General features: G+C 48.2%; 7 protein-coding genes across 7 annotated transcripts; 4 read left to right on the top strand and 3 right to left on the bottom strand.

Moving 5' to 3' along the window:
* Window positions 1-1,198: 1,198 nt before the first annotated feature.
* PENARI_c008G02048 (uncharacterized protein) lies at window positions 1,199-2,931 on the top strand (the record flags this gene model as incomplete). The annotated part of the gene is made up of 7 exons (XM_022631339.1): window positions 1,199-1,295; window positions 1,345-1,545; window positions 1,598-1,683; window positions 1,735-2,200; window positions 2,254-2,453; window positions 2,518-2,646; window positions 2,713-2,931. 7 exons carry the CDS (start codon window positions 1,199-1,201, stop codon window positions 2,929-2,931), a joined length of 1,398 nt encoding a protein of 465 aa, XP_022488857.1.
* A 95-nt stretch (window positions 2,932-3,026) lies between these two features.
* On the bottom strand, window positions 3,027-4,182 carry PENARI_c008G05698 (uncharacterized protein; the record flags this gene model as incomplete). Its single annotated transcript, XM_022631465.1, has 2 exons — window positions 3,027-4,023; window positions 4,070-4,182. 2 exons carry the CDS (start codon window positions 4,180-4,182, stop codon window positions 3,027-3,029), a joined length of 1,110 nt encoding a protein of 369 aa, XP_022488629.1.
* A 238-nt stretch (window positions 4,183-4,420) lies between these two features.
* On the top strand, window positions 4,421-6,793 carry PENARI_c008G07421 (uncharacterized protein; the record flags this gene model as incomplete). Its single annotated transcript, XM_022631512.1, has 1 exon — window positions 4,421-6,793. The coding sequence occupies one exon, from the start codon at window positions 4,421-4,423 to the stop codon at window positions 6,791-6,793; it is 2,373 nt and encodes a 790-aa protein (XP_022488510.1).
* A 485-nt stretch (window positions 6,794-7,278) lies between these two features.
* PENARI_c008G00684 (2-deoxyribose-5-phosphate aldolase) lies at window positions 7,279-8,070 on the top strand (the record flags this gene model as incomplete). Its single annotated transcript, XM_022631286.1, has 1 exon — window positions 7,279-8,070. The coding sequence occupies one exon, from the start codon at window positions 7,279-7,281 to the stop codon at window positions 8,068-8,070; it is 792 nt and encodes a 263-aa protein (XP_022488469.1).
* Window positions 8,071-8,497: 427 nt separating this feature from the next.
* On the bottom strand, window positions 8,498-11,038 carry PENARI_c008G11295 (uncharacterized protein; the record flags this gene model as incomplete). The annotated part of the gene is made up of 3 exons (XM_022631658.1): window positions 8,498-10,382; window positions 10,435-10,748; window positions 10,814-11,038. The coding sequence occupies 3 exons, from the start codon at window positions 11,036-11,038 to the stop codon at window positions 8,498-8,500; spliced, it is 2,424 nt and encodes an 807-aa protein (XP_022488552.1).
* Window positions 11,039-11,296: 258 nt separating this feature from the next.
* PENARI_c008G12325 (uncharacterized protein) lies at window positions 11,297-13,437 on the top strand (the record flags this gene model as incomplete). The annotated part of the gene is made up of 3 exons (XM_022631689.1): window positions 11,297-11,486; window positions 11,533-11,682; window positions 11,732-13,437. 3 exons carry the CDS (start codon window positions 11,297-11,299, stop codon window positions 13,435-13,437), a joined length of 2,046 nt encoding a protein of 681 aa, XP_022488855.1.
* A 155-nt stretch (window positions 13,438-13,592) lies between these two features.
* PENARI_c008G06667 (uncharacterized protein) lies at window positions 13,593-14,817 on the bottom strand (the record flags this gene model as incomplete). The annotated part of the gene is made up of 7 exons (XM_022631489.1): window positions 13,593-13,600; window positions 13,697-13,851; window positions 13,901-14,044; window positions 14,104-14,268; window positions 14,326-14,526; window positions 14,576-14,695; window positions 14,750-14,817. 7 exons carry the CDS (start codon window positions 14,815-14,817, stop codon window positions 13,593-13,595), a joined length of 861 nt encoding a protein of 286 aa, XP_022488608.1.
* Window positions 14,818-16,087: the final 1,270 nt, after the last annotated feature.

The raw sequence follows: 16,087 nt of genomic DNA on the forward strand, positions 1-16,087 counted from the left end.
CCAAACCAGAGGACGCGGCTGTTTCAAATTGAGTATCGAAAACTCCAATTAGAGTCAAGTCAGTGCCGAGAAATACTGCAGATGGATCTAGTACGAACAACGTGTGATATCACTCGGGAAACCCGCATCACGTGACTGAATGCATCGTTTCAAAATCGATTGCTAGTTCCCAGGATCCAGTTCCTCGCAATTCTCATATCTCCATGCAAAATGCACCTGACGTTCAAGCTGGTCCACCAGTGGCCCTGATTTGTGGAGAAAAACCGATGATCCGATGTAGATCCAATTTTATCGTGCAACATATCAGCATCAACTATCAAGAAGGCTTCGTGTTTTGATACTGAGAGTCCCCAGCTTAGCCATTCCAGCCATTCAATCCAATTGTTCGTCAAGTTTCACTGCGCATTTCTATGGTGCTGCCACCTCGGTCACGGTTCAGGACACGGCTGGATTCATAGCAAGAAGCCACAACCAGCCGAATATTTCAACCCCAGGACATCCAATCCGAGAACGGAGAAGCCTTTTCTAGCTCAATATCACAGTGCCGACTCGGTTCATCGGTATAAAGAGGACCGCTCAAGATCTGAGAGCGATACTACTAGCGGGCTAACAAGTGAAGGGATCGTCGCCTGCCATATTGGACAGGATGTGCACCTCCCAGTCAGCCCGATTGAGGGCACACATTCATGAAAAACTGTTTGTGGGTCAAAACTAGTTTGCAACTTGGTTTTTAAGGGGCTTGATTAGAATGAGCACAGGCAGCTACAAGTCTAGCAAATCTATACGCACCTTAGCAACGGCGAAGAGGGGATCCGAGACACTGTAGTCCTCATTTCATTTAACCAAAGAGAATCTGTTAGGAAGGCTCGGCAAAGATATTAGCTTCTCGGGTCACATAGTATCCATCTAGTACCCCGGCTTCTCCGCAATCACTGCACGTATTCGTATACTGTGTCCAATAAGGAAGACGGACCAACGCCTCCTCTTTCTCAGAATCCGGGGCCGAACAGCAGATGATTCGAAAAGATGTTTCTGGCCTCGCCATATATTATCCCGGTACCGAAATCTGCGTCGCTCAATATGCGGTGTTGTGGGGAGTCTGTGGTTTGTTTATAAGAGACCGGGGTTGTGGATGATGGACCCGTTTCTACTGTATTGCTTTTCATCCATTGAGTGTCTATATCGAACGATAGTAACCATGGGTATCTATAAGCGCAAGATCACGGTTGAGGACAATGCTATCACTTCGGCTGTTCATCTAACCTTGCGGCAGTCTTTGCTTCCAAACGCATTGGGTATGTTTGGATTAGGGCTTGTGATGGCCAAGTTCTAACGCTTTCTCAGTTATGATTCTTTTCTTCTTATGGGGCTTTGCATACGGATTACTGGATGTGCTGAACTCGCATTTCCAAACTACCCTCAATATTACAGCTAGCAAGTCTAGTGGCTTGCAGGCTTCATACTTTGGCGCCTACTTTATCTGTCCGTTGACCATTTCCGGCTGGATTGCCCGCAAGTATGGATTCAGGGTCACCTTCATGACAGGTAAGTCAGTTTACATTGCCTTGCATATCCGCTAGACTGATGAATGAATCAGGTCTCGCAGTGCTTGCCGTTGGATGTCTTCTCTTCTGGCCCAGCGGCGTAAAAAAGTCATTTGGTGGATTCTGTGGTAGCATGTTTGTACGTGATATACAACACTCCTCCAGTATACTTCTCTAACCCGATGAATAGGTCGTCGGAGCCGGTTTGTCTACGCTAGAAACCGCAGCCGATCCCTTCCTTTCGATCTGCGGACCTCCGAAATACAGCGAGATCCGTCTGAACTTGGGACAAGCTGTTCAGGGCGTGGGAACTTTTGTCGCACCTCTACTCGCCTCTCGGGTTTTCTTTGCCAACACTGTGGACGACAACGCCGGACTGAAGAATGTCCAATGGACATATCTTGGAGTTGCCTGCTTCGTTTCTCTGTTGATCATCCTCTTTTGGCTGGCGCCCTTCCCTGAGATCACGGATGCTGACCAGGAAGCATTGGAGGGACAAATATCCGAGCATGGCGAGAACACTGGCCCATTCAAGAAACAGTACAACCTGTTCTTTGGTGTGTGGAGTCAGTTCTGCTATGTCGGAGCCCAGGTAGCCGTCGCTGGTTATTTTATCAACTTCTGTAAAGAGGCTGGCAAGTCATCTGCAGAATCGTGTAAGTTCTCAGAGAAAAATTGACTGGATCGCGATCTGACCATGCTGTCCTAGCCGACTTGCTTGCCATTGCTCAGGGTCTCTATGCCTTCAACCGTTTTGTGGCCACTGGCTTGATGATGATGAAAAGTTTCAAGCCAAGATACATGCTGACGGTATATATGGCTCTTTGTGTTGTTTTCTCAATTGCTGCTATGACTACAAAGGGTTATTCATCAGTGGCAATGATCATTCTTGTTCTGTGCTTCGAGTCTGTGAGTATTAACATACGCCGAAAGAGAAATCAATTTCACAGCTGACACATTCTTTCCTTCACAGTGCTGCTTTGCTACAATCTTTTCTCTTGCCCTCCGTGGTCTTGGGCGTCACACCAAGCGTGGTGGTTCTCTGCTTGTCGCTGCCATCTCTGGCGGCATGGTGTTCCCTCCCATGATGGGAGCTATTGTGGTTCGTCTTCACATCTTGTTTCCGACTTCCCACCTGCTTGTACACTGCTGACAAGATATCCTACAGACAAACAAAAACGCTCATATTGCTATGGCAATCCCCATGATGGGTTATATTCTCGCTATGATCTTCCCAATCTATGTCAACATCTACAAGAAGGATGTCATGGATAGTCATCGGAACACCGAGCTCAATGTGACGATCCCAGTTGGTAAGGATGTAGAGCTCGAGGCGCAGAAGAAGCCTACTGCCGCAACAATTGAGGCGGTTGAAGATGAGACTTGACCAAATGCTTGATGAAATGGGAGCATCTAAGCCAATTATGGGTAATCATAATTTAAGAGAAACACAAAGCTTTCCAGACTAATGACTTTTTATGTTCAAATTCCTCTCCGTAGAGCGAGAATGTCAGATAACTTCACCTGTCCCTTCTCGCCCCAGCCTTGTACTCCACTCTGAACATCGGGCCGCACGCGAATGTACCAAGACCAAGCACGTCTGTCCAGCTCCGCTTGATCCAACTTCGGAACCCATGATTGGCAGACCATATCAATGGCAGATAAAATACGGCCAAGGCATTCTTCTTTCTCGTCTTCAATACTTGCAACCGACTTCTTCTTTGGGGCTGTTTTCCCTTCTTCGGCTGGCTTTGAAAATGCTCGATAAAGATACGAGCGTGCAGATTCGGGCCTGAATATGGACAGTGTGTTGTCGGTGGTTTGATGCCGACCAGTGTTGTGATTGGAATCTTTGCCTCTGAGCGCTTCCAAATCCACACCCCATAGTGGAGGCATTTGGTTTTGTTTGTCCTGCGTGTTCTCACTTTGATCTTCTGTCTTGGTCTCAATTGGTGGCTTCCCTTCGTTTGGATCATAGTCCCATCGTTTTAACACCCGTATGTCTCTACCAAGAACTTTGACAATGGGGTGACCCTCTCCCCAGCCTTCTTGCTCAGCAGAGTTGCCTTCTTCAAGTCCCAGACTCGCAGCTTTGGTGCGACTGTTGGCTGAAACCACGGCCTGGGCCAGACTGAGTCTACTGGAAAGTGGCTGTTCTGGCATTGTGTACTTCAAAACGCACACCGCGAAGGCAAGTACAAGAGGTGCTCGGTTTGTGACGACCACAGTACCGCTCAGTTCATCTTCGTTGACAGCAGTGCTGGGCAAACTGAGTGAAGATTCAATCTCAAATGGAGTAGAGTCTTTTTTCAATGGTTTGGAGCTTTTGTTGCGTTTCTGGGGTGATGATTTGGTATCATCCGAAGCTCCTCGCTTCTTGGATATCCGTTTGGCGGCATTGAGAACTTGCTTCGCAATCTTCTTATCATTGAAAATGCCTTCCAATATTTCCAGGTTTGCTTTCGAGATTTGTTCTATCCTGAGACAATGTTAGACTCGAGATATGTTATGAGCGGAGACCCCACGTTATCAGATTAGCTTTCTGCAGCTCTAATGTTTTGCCCATTGCCGTAGCCAAAGGAACCTTGACATCTTGCGACAAGAATCTCAAGAGAGTTTGGATCTGTGCTGAAGCCATGATAGTAGAAAGCAAGATGGCAGACGTTCTCCAGTGCTGGTTAGATAGCTTCGTCATCGGCAGAATAATGCCGGCGATAACAAGGAAGCCCCCTCACCGGCGGCCCGACCGCCCGCGTCGGGTCTCAGGGAGTGTTTGGTGATCAGCTTTGACAACGAACCCTCCTTCAAATTATCTTTATTATCTGCCTGTAGCTTGGACCTTGCTGCCGTAGCTGCAGTTGCAGCTTCCGTGCAACATGTCCGACGAACCGAAGGGGAAGAGCTTCCCCGACGTCTCAGCCAAACTCTCCGCACTGCCCAAGAAATCGCTTTTCGAGCGCCAAAAGGCTGAGGCGGAAGCCAAGCGTGCCCGTGAAAAAGCCGAAACGGCTGCAGTCTACGAAGACTTTGTCAAATCCTTTGAGGATGATGCCCCGACTGGACCAAAGTCTTCCGATGGACGACTAAACACATTCGGAAGTAGGGGTGGTGGGCTGGGTGGACCTTCAAAACGACATTTCACAGCATCTGCATCCCGAAATAGTGGTCCAGGAACATTAGGACCCCCGCCTCCCTCACTTTCTCGCAAACGTACCCACGAGGGTTTTGCTCCCTCCCACCGAGACCAACCCAGATTCGAGAATGCGCATAGTGGCCCATCTGGACCGGCCTCGGCATTTGGTACTTCTGAAGCCGACAGAGCGGCTGAAGAGGCGGAGAGGGCAGCTTCGAAGCCTACATTACATCTTGCGTCACTTCCTCCTGGAACATCTCCGTCAGTCATCAAGGCATTGATCCCCTCTATTCTCACTGTGGACAATGTGAAGATCCTACGCCCACCCGGTCAATCTCCAACCGAACGAAGATCTTCCGCTGCGATTGTCACCCTTACAAGCGATGCAGCCGCCTCGGATATCGACACCACCGTGAGCACCCTCCAGAATAAGTACCTTGGCTGGGGGTATTACCTAACTCTCTCCCGACATCTTTCCTCTGCCGCAATTGGTTCAAATGTGCCTATTCCTGTTGGCATTTCATCAACTGCTTCTCTTCCCTTCGGTGCGAAAAATATTCAACCAACTTTAGTGGGAAGCTTGAGTCGAGCTCCACCACCAGGGTCACATCGCGGGGGATTCGCACCTCCTAGTTCGTATGGATCACCTGCTGGGAGAAACGGACCTTCCACCCAGGTGGAAGTGAAGGCACCGTCAGATATCAAACAGCTGAGACTCATACATAAGACCCTCGAAAATCTACTGAACCTCGGTCCAGAGTTTGAGGCACTTTTGATGAGTCGACCTGAGGTCCAGCGAGAAGAGAAATGGGCGTGGCTGTGGGATGCAAGGTCGGTTGGTGGTGTATACTACCGCTGGAAATTATGGCAGGTAGTCACGAACCCTCGAGCCCGAAAGGCCCAAACACATAAACCGACAACTGTTTTTGAGGGCGGACCAGATTGGGCCCCCCCGAAGGGCGATCTGAAATTTGAATACACCACCCGTTTGGATGAATTTGTCTCAGACGAGGACTACAACTCTTCCGACGAAGAGCATTCGGATGGCGAAGATGAGAGACGCAACCTGAGCGGAGCACCTCCTGATGGAACAAATGCGCACAGCGATGGCCTCGGCTACATGAATCCCATGCGAAAGGCTAAGCTCACACACCTTCTCGCACGACTTCCGACAGGTCATGCAAGGCTACGGCGAGGTGATGTTGCCCGAGTCACAGCATTTGCCATCGAACATGCGGGAGCGGGAGCGGATGAGGTTGTCGACATGATTGTTCTGAACGTTCTCCACCCCCTAGCTTACACAGGGGCCAACCCCGACCGTGAATCCGAAAAGAGCACTGCAAGATCCGAGAGTGCGGACAAGGAGAACCCTACCACAGCGAAAGGGACATTGGATGTATCCGCCTCAAAGCTAGTTGGACTCTACATAATCTCTGATATTCTCTCATCATCAGCCACCAGTGGCGTGCGCCATGCATGGCGATACCGACAGTTATTCGAATCTGCTCTCCGATCACACAAAGTCTTTGAGCACCTAGGTAGGCTTGACAAGGACCTTAACTGGGGTCGCCTCAAAGCAGAGAAGTGGAAGCGCAGTGTTGGTACTCTTCTCCATCTGTGGGAAGGGTGGTGTGTGTTTGCCCAATCAAGCCAAGAGCACTTCGTTCAGGTATTTGAAAAGCCACCACTTACTGAGAATGAACTACAAAAAGATAAAGAAAAGGCCGAGGCGGAGCGAGCTGCCGCTGCCTTTGCCAAGAGCAAGAGCCGGTGGAAGACAGTCGATGACGACGAATCAGCTGGCAAATTCGATCCTACACGACCTGCACCAGAAGAGAGCCAGTCTACTGTTGGTCCCGCAGAGGACGAATCAATGAGTGACATCGATGGTGTACCAATGGAAGACAGTGATCTGGAGGAGCTTGATAGCGACCTAATGAACAAGGAGCTTCCACGCGACACTGACGGCACCCAAGACCAGCCACCTCAGCAACCACCACAAGCATTTCAGCCTTCTGAGCAGCCTAAACAACCAACCGGGCAGCAGGAACCAGAGGGAAGGCAACGAAAGCCACGACCCAAAGCTGAAGACATGTTTGCTTCAGATTCAGAGTGAGCTTGTGCGCGATTGTAATTGTACGTTATGCAAAAGGATAATGAATTGCTATGAATCAACGTAAATTTCTCTTTAGATTGTATACAGTAGGTACAAATGCAACGGAAGCGTCTGACATTTGAGCCATTTGCTTTAGTGCTCACCTCTAGCGGCCTCTTGGACCCTTGTATCTGATACTGTACGGATTGAATGCACCGTACTGGAAGTTGACGGGTTACCCTAGGGCAGAGAACAGCAACTACATACGAGCTTAGACTGTGGAGAGTATAGCTCCGGCATCTGCCCTTCCCCGCACTCCTCACCACATCATTGAACGTGTTCGGTTTGCAAACTGCCAACATCGAAGTGTCTTGACAATTATTCATTGACATAAATCTTCAATATAAATAGAGAATTGCCCCCGGAGACCAGGTTGCTGACTTGAGCGGCATTCTAACCTACCCTCAATTTATCAGTCATCACGAATAACCCCCACTGCCATCACGATGTCCAAACCAAACACCATCACAGTCAACCTTCCTCAGCTGGCGAAAATGATCGACCACTCCCTTCTCCACCCAACAATGACCGACGAAGACATCCTCGCGGGTCTCAAAATTGCCAAGAACTACAACGTCGCGACGGCATGCGTGAAGCCCTACCTAATTCCACTGGCCAAACAAGAACTCGATGGCACAGACGTCAAGGTATGCCCAGTAATCGGGTTCCCTCACGGAAACAGCACCACAGAAATCAAAGTGTTAGAAGCTACAGCGGCAGCCCAAGCTGGCGGGCAAGAAATCGACATGGTCGTCAATATTGGCAAGGTCCTTGGTGAAGACTGGGAATACGTGACTCGGGAAATCGAACAGATCAACACAGCAGTCGTAAAGTATGGGGCTATCCTCAAAGTTATCTTTGAGAATGATTACCTTCAACCTGAACATATTATACGGCTGTGTACCATCTGCACCAAAGCGAGGGTAGCATTTGTCAAGACCTCGACTGGTTATGGATTTGTCAAGCAGGCTGATGGATCTTACAACTACAAGGGTGCGACTATCCCGCATCTCAAGCTGATGCGACAGCATTCTGGTCCAGAGGTTCAGATCAAGGCTGCCGGTGGTGTGAGAACTCTTGACGATTTGCTCCATGTTATGAGTCTCGGCGTGACGAGAATTGGAGCCACTGCTACTATTGCTATTATTGAAGATGCGAAGAGACGGGGTATCGGCATGGATCCCATTCAAATTGAGTTCAAGCCGATGAAGGAGGAAGGGCAGGTTGGCGGTTACTAAATTCCGTCGAAGATATGACACTTTGTTATTCAGCGGCACAGAGGCCTTTTTCCTTTTTCTGTTTTCCAGTTGGCTTCTCTCGCTCACTTGACATGCCTGATAAAGTATTTCAAATATTCTCTCCGTCGTACAGTGAGTCAGCCTGGTCCACTGCGTACCTAGGTACACTGCAGTTTACATAAAAAGGTGAATTCCATGAGCCCTAAACGAGAAGCGCTCTCCTATAATCTCCTCGGAAATCCCGGTCTCTATTTCAAACAATGCTCATTCTTACTCGTTCTTACCTGGCATGAATCCCAATCGATAGCGACTCTCAATTATCGGGGGAGTCTTCTCATTCACAGGAAGAGGGTCAAGGCTTTGTACATCGTGAGCTGGGCACGAAAGAATAAAGGCGAACTATCATCTAGGCAAAGGGCCCCGGGTCTCAAACATAGTCTATAAAAATAGGGCTGGTGACAACTTTTTCGCCACTCCACTCCCGGCCAACGAAATATATCGAGCGTAATCCGGTGTCTTGACCACTGAATGATGCTCTTCCCTGTGTCCGCTGTGGTAGGTCCACTCTTGGGATTGCTTCAACGCGAACAAACAGCTCTGCGCCACCGAGAATTTCTACCATTGTTCCATCTGGACGGCTGGCCTCCTCCCAGGATGTCTCGAGCTGGAAATTCGGCTGGGCTTTGTGGGGGTTTCCGGCCAAGGCGTCACCAACCTTGACATACCCACCAAGTGAGCCTGCAATAAATATTTTTGGCGGAGGGCTGTTGTCTTGAAGAGCAATGTTGACGCCATCGATGTCACCGCTTGTTTTGCTTGAGAACTCAACGGTATGATTCCCACTTAGCCGAGAATAATCTTCTGTGTTGTCCTCAAGACCCCCGAATGGCACCACATTCTGCACGGCGCCTTCCTCTGAGAGTGTGATAGTTCCATTCCAAACGGCTTCACGATACCGGTCATACAATCTGGCTCCACCCCAAGTAACTCGCAAGATTGTAGCAGGCGCTTCAGACTCAGACCAAAAGTGTCTACGCCAGATCAAGCCTGATGCATCAAAAGCCTCGATTGAAGAGAATCCTTTCTCCCCGAAGAACTGGTAATCTAGTTCTAGTGTCTCCTGACTTCGGAGCTGAATCTCATCGCCCTGTATAGCAGATCGATCGGCTGTCTGCACCAGTCCCACCAATCGCTGGCCAGTAGTTGCGAAAGTATGGCGGGCACGTAAAGCATCAGCTACGTCTTGGCGCTCTAGTCTTGGGGCCACAATCCCAGTTAGACCACCTCGGGTGCCGAAAACTGCTGTTCCGGGGACACCACCACCACATCGACCGCGATGCTCATCGGAATTGGCGGAGACTCCAAGTTTCCAACCTCTGCGGACAGCATCACGCAGAAGCCACTCAAACTGGCCCCACGCACTGCCAATTTCAACTAGGCGCTCTAGCTTAGGATGATGCCATGCAAGATTGCAGCGACGTCCACCGACATGGGGGATAAGCAAATGTGTGTCTGCATCATTGGCATACGTGCAATATACCTCATCTAATGGCCAAGCTCCAGGGACGAGATCCTTAGGGCCATGCTCGGACCATTCAAATGAGCGGGCAACATTCCCATGACGATCGAGGGGGAATTCGGGCGGATGTGTCGCTGGATCGGCCAGGAAGACAACGTTGTGGTCTCCTCCTGCCGCGGAGTTCCCGCACCACTCGGTACCGGGAAAGAGAACAAACTCGCCGGGCTTGTTGAGTGATTTTATCAATTCAGTCGTAGCATCCCAACGTTCCTTTGTAATTTGGAAGTCATTGGCAGTGTATCCAAGAACATCTAGCGCGGAAATCTCTCGACCATAAGTAAAGTTGTAGATGGATGACTCTGTTCCCACAGTGTCGTCAGAGTGCACATGCAGGTCACCAAACAAGGCCTTTGGGACTGAAAGACCGGAGGAGACTGTGATTTGAGTGATTTGGGATGCAATGATTGTTTGATCCTTAGCTTTCACGGATACGTCAATCGTATAATCTCCATCATCTTTTATGCATAGGTCGGAAAATATAGCATTGGTCCAGCCATGATTTAAGACAGAAATAACCCTTGAAATCACGACCTTCGAGTCCTTGTCTGAAATTTTCAAGTCAAAGGAAAGATCCTCGAGATCACTGGTCACATTTCCCCAGATATCCTCGGCGTGGGAATGAACTGCAAATAGAACAGATGGTTGTAGCACTCTAGGAGAAACTGTTTGAATGCGATAGATAGGACCGGCCAGGATGTTCCAGGAAATATCAGGCTGAATCGGAGCAAAGCGACTAAGGCAATAAAGTCAGCCTTATGCAGCACCAACGATTGCTGAATACTCACGAAGTTCCGACGGGATCGATGTAAAATCTCCAGCGGAAGTCTTTCTCTATAAATGTCTGGACCCGCGTTCCTCTGCCACCATAGCGCCGGTCGCCCAGGCGAATGACAATCCGATCACCGGGATTCATGTAGCCGTCTTGGATATCCACAATGACAGCCTTTTGAAAAGGTCGCTCGTGGCCCTTTTGGTCGAATCGGATGCCCAATGACTGGACTGTCGCGGCAGTCTGTTCCGGGAAAAGGTTGTTGGGGATATACTCAGCACTGACATAGTTGTCTTTTGTGGGATCTGATGTCTGGAACAACGCCCAGTCCTAATCGCTTTTTAGCCCAGGCCTTTCTTATTGGGCATCTTGCCTATACGATAGTATCGACTAACCGAGTAAAACTTGAAAGTGCCTTTAATCCAAGCGCCATCCGCTAGACCTGACGCGCCAACTTCATAGTCCAGCGCGATTTCCGTCCACTCACCGGCCACAAGCGATGTCACATCACTCTTCACTCGACCAGTGAAGGGCAGACTCTTGGTGTACTCGTAGAGTCCTTTTGGAGCAGAGTATACTCCCGCCGACTGGAATCTCTCATCGGCAGTAAGATTCTTCATGTTAGAAATTTGCTATACGAAAGAATGGAAGAAATGAAGAGAGAGGTAGACTTATCAAAGCATTAACTTAAAGTGTGCACGTGCTACGGATGGCCCGTTTTATTAAGACGCAATCACCACGCGATATTTCAACATCCCGGCTGACACCATTTAGTATCCACCATTGGTAAGATGTAAGTTTCGCCTCAGGCTGAAGGTGATCGGGAGAAATCTTCTGTCTCTTTTCTCTCCTTCAAGCATTATCCCAAACGGGAAACAATGAACTCGAGAGGAAAGCTCGTGAAGGCCATCCGGGATGATGCCAATATCAGTCGCTTCGTGGACTTTGCCAGTTCACAGTTGCCGAAATTGCCTAAGGCTACAGCTAAATACCTAGCTGAAAAGGCTCCTATCGTGCAATGGATTCCAAAATATTCTCTTTCTTGGTTGTGGAGTGATCTAGTGGCCGGTAAGATAGTCTCGCGCGAGTTCAAATCAGAACTAACAAGGGACAGGTATCACAATTGGAATTCTTCTAGTCCCCCAGAGTCTGGCTTATGCTAAGGTTGCCAACATTCCTACCGCCTATGGCCTTATCTCAAGTTGGCTTCCGACGCTATTCTATGCAATTATGGGCACATCAAAAGGTTTCGATATTCCTATACGTCTGTCTGTCATGCCGTTTTTAGCTGTCCTAACTGGAACTATTCTCAGATGTCACAGCTGGTCCAACCGCGATCATGGGTCTGCTGACTGGCGAAATCGTGACTGGGCTAATTGGTGAAGGGTACACTGCTCAAGCCATTGCGAGCGCCGCCGCTTTTTGGGTGGGAATATACTCCCTGATCCTGGGCCTCTTCCGCCTTGGATTTCTTCTCGACTTTATCCCTCTTCCTGTTCTTTCGGGATATGTCTCTGCCGCCGCAATTACTATTGTGCTTCAACAACTTAAAGAACTATTTGGTGAGAGCAAGAAAGGTTCTAGCACAGCGGCTGTGATTCGAGAATTCTTCAAACAGCTTCCTGAAACAAACTGGCGGGCTTTCTTGGTTGGCATATCTTGCATCGTTCTTCTCTTAAGCTTGCAATTCGTTGGTCGCAAATGGGGCAAGAAGTACCGCGCTCTATGGTATCTCTCGGTTGCTCGAAATGCAATTGTCCTCGTTCTGGTTACCGCAATTAGCTGGGGGGTGAACAAGTCCCGTCGCTCCGACCCTCTCTTTGGAATCTCGAAAGTGAAGAGCACAGGAATCATCCCTCCAAAGCAACTTGACAGCGTCTTACTTCTCAAAGTCGCGGGTCGCAGTGTGGCCGTTTTCCTAGCTGCGGCTTTGGAGCACCTTGCCATTGGTAAAGCGTTTGGACGGCGCCATGGTTATGTTATCGAGCAAGACCAAGAACTGAGCTATATCGGTCTGGTTAATATGTTCGGAAGTTTCTTCTCTAGTATGCCAGTCACCGGGGGCTTTTCACGCACTGCTGTCAATTCGGAGTCTGGTGTCAAGAGTCCTCTGAGTGGTTTGGCCACCACTGCTTGTGTACTGGTTAGCATCTACAAGCTCACAGATGCATTTTATTGGATCCCGTCTGCTACCCTTTCAGCTATCATCATAGTTGCGGTGTGGCAGATAATTCTCCCGTTTCATGTGTTCTGGCACTATTGGAAGACCTCTTTCGCCGACTTTATCGGTAGCATGGTTGCCTTTTGGGTAACTTTATTCGTCGACGTCGAGATCGGCATTGCCGTTGCGGTCGGTTATAGCCTTGTCTACGTCTTACTTCGACTCGCGTTTTCTGGTGTGACCATGGTCACGACTGACAACTTTTCGAAATTGTACCAGTCTCAATCCAACTCGAAAGTAGCAGCTGTCCCTGACGATGCCATGCTCTTTATGCTTCAGGACTCAGTGCTGTACCCCAATGCTGCTCGTATCACGCGCCAGATTACAGATGCTATTTATACATACAGCTCGGGGATGGACGAAGTCTTCTCCGCTGCTCACTCTATCAACGAAACTTCAGCTAGCGCGACCGAGAGACTGTGGAACGATACAAAGGGTAGGCATATCAGAGCTCTACGCAAAGAAGCAGGCACTGAACACACAGAGGAAAGCCCCTTGCCCAGACTGTGCGCTGTTATTGTGGATATGGCTCGAGTTGCACACGTTGATGCTACCGCCATGCAAGCTTTTGCTGATATCAGATGTATTCTGAGGGAATGGGCAGGTCCGGATGCGGATCTCAGATTTGTGGGGCTCAATGAACGGGTAAAGGACCGGTTCAAGAGGTCTGACGACTACTTTCAGTCTTTGAAAAGCAATGAATCGCCCAGAGACGAAGGGTATATAGTATTCGACGTTTTACAGACAGCACTGTACAATTCTCAAAGGACGGATGAGGACGTGCACGCAAAGCAGTGACGTACTAGAGGAGTATTTGTATTTAGATAGATCGAAGTATCTTCCTGTTTATGGCTCGAAAGATATTACCGACATAGAGACAAGTGTACATTCATGAACGTGAAAATAACGTCGCATTCCTGTAGGATTATTTAAACTGCAAATCAGGATAGAAGCTAATCCCCTAGTGGATAGCAATGTAGTATCTGTCCATCTATTGCGTTATATCGCGGTTAGTTGCATGGTTCTCGGGTATTTTCGCGGTGATAGTGGCACATACAATAGAAAGAGGCATCTCTGCTGGCCAAAAACACAAAGCTGGTAGCAACTTCACTGGCTTGACCGGGACGGCCGAGAGGTTTGCTTTCGCCCAGGTTCTTCATACCCTCGGGATCTCGTGTGTCGACTTGAATTGGGGTATAAATCGTGCCGGGGCTGCTCAAGATTAGTACGTCAAACAACGAAGAATATAAAGAGTACTTACGCGACGGCGTTCACTCGGATACCCTTTGGAATGAGCTGTTGTGCGAGAGACCTTGTGAACCCAACAATTGCTCCCTTCGTGGCAGCATAATCCACCATGCTGGCCGTACCGCGGAAAGCAACCACTGAGGTGTTGTTGATGATCCTGAAGAATCGTTAGTATCAATAAGTAATCAAAAACTGATAATAAAAGTATTGACTTACGAGTCGCCTTTAGACATGTGTGGAAGGGCGTATTTTGTGATTGCGATCATCTGGAGAATATTCGATTGGAACACATCTTCGACCTTCTCGAGATCGATCTCTGCTAGATCCTTGCACGAATACTGTTTCGAGGCATTGTTGACGAGCACATTCAGAGCACCGTGTCTATTGGGCTCGTAATTAATCTCTGCTGACAATAGTCTAATAATTGACGAGACTTACCTCTTGATGTGTTCTTCAACCGCTTGACGACAGAAGTCATACTTTCTCAAGTCTCCACGAATAAGCAAACAGGTTCTATTTTCTGCTTCGACCATTGCCTTTGTTTCTTCCGCATCATGTTGCTCTTGCGGTAGATAAACAATACTAATATCTGCGCCTTCTCTGGCCATCAAAACCGAGACTGACCGACCAATGCCGGAGCTTTTTGATGTTAGCGTATGTAGGAAAATCAAAAAGGTTGTAAACATACTCGCCACCAGTTATGAGGACCTTTTTGTCCTTGAGTTTATCCGCGCCGGTATATTCAACAAATCCTTGGCTTCCTTCAAGTTTGGTGACTTCACTAGGGGGTGCCATTTTCTTTTCCAGTCTAGTAACGAATAGTTAGCGCAAATGACTTGAAAAAGCGAAAATATAGCCTAACCCGGGCTTTTCCTGACTCTGAGCCGCCTTTGGCGGTTGGAAAGTGTCAGTTTCTCCCATCTGCGACATTTTGGGGATTATTGGTCGTGAAACTTGATTAAATCGTGCAAAGAATAAATACGAAAGTGCAGGGAGCTTTAGCTCTCGTGAAAAGGAGTCGTATATAGTTAGAATGCGACCGTAGGATTCGGCGTCATTGATGCGTCAATTTGTGTGGAACATGCTTTTTTCGTTGATATCATTTCCAAGAATCTGGTTTCTAGACAAAATACCGAGACGGCAATGAGTAAATTCAGACTTGTTTTTCCCCCCAAATTCCTAGAAACGTCTAGCTTTCTATTGAGATCCATGGTGGCTCTAGAGGACTACTACGAAACCACTACCGGACTCGAAGCTGTCACGAAGCACTGATGTCTCTTATCCCCAAAGGTAGTAAAGTACTCCATACAAACCCCTTGGATCTGTTCTTCGCACGACTCTTCGACATCTGTCTCTAGCAGCAACTATAGCTATGTAGTTGGCTATCTGTTATTACGTCGCTATATTGTAATTTTTAAAGCTACTGATAGCTCTTGGCTCTCTATAGCAAGATGCCCGTCGTGGTCCACATGCTCATTCTGGACACCTGTTGAGCTTTTCTCCGTAAAAGGTGACTATGCTGTACACCATTCTACTCGAAACCTAGTCGTATCCTAGTCCCAGATCTGACAGTCAAGGCTTTAGTCTTCGTAAAAGGCTTGACTAGTGAGGTTGTTTTTTATTTGGCGAGAACAGCAGAAGAAAGAAGATTTAAAGACCTAGCTACTGAACTGCCATCTATACTATGGAGCTCGAATCGGACCATACTGGAGCAAACTCTACTCTCCTCGCAGAAATAGATGAAAGCCTGGGTCCTCAGACAGGTGCAGGACATGGCGTCCACATCTTTATTCTAGTTCTCGCATCTAACGAGCTGGGAACTGCAAAATAAGGGCATCAACCATCGACTTGAGCGCCCGGGAGGTAACTAAGGATATGTGACTTGAGTAATCGCATAGATCAAGGGGGTAGTTAAGTTATACTGTAGGATATGGCCGAGGGCAATACTATTAAAAATATCCGAAGAAACTTGTGGCAAATTTTGAAATGGTTCTGCCCCTCCAAATTTTACCAGTCAGGGAGATAATGCATAGAATTATTGATGCTACCAGCGTTTCGAAAGTTGTCTGTTTGAGAACCCTGTCAATACCTCAACAAGATTTGTACCTAACGGCCCCCAACTTTTCTCCGATTCACTAAGCAATCCCACAAAAATACATGAAATTATTTTCTCTGAACCAATCCATTTGAACAACTTAGC

Source organism: Penicillium arizonense, assembly GCF_001773325.1.
Source record: "Penicillium arizonense strain CBS 141311 chromosome Unknown PENARI_contig008, whole genome shotgun sequence".
Taxonomy (NCBI): domain Eukaryota; kingdom Fungi; phylum Ascomycota; class Eurotiomycetes; order Eurotiales; family Aspergillaceae; genus Penicillium; species Penicillium arizonense.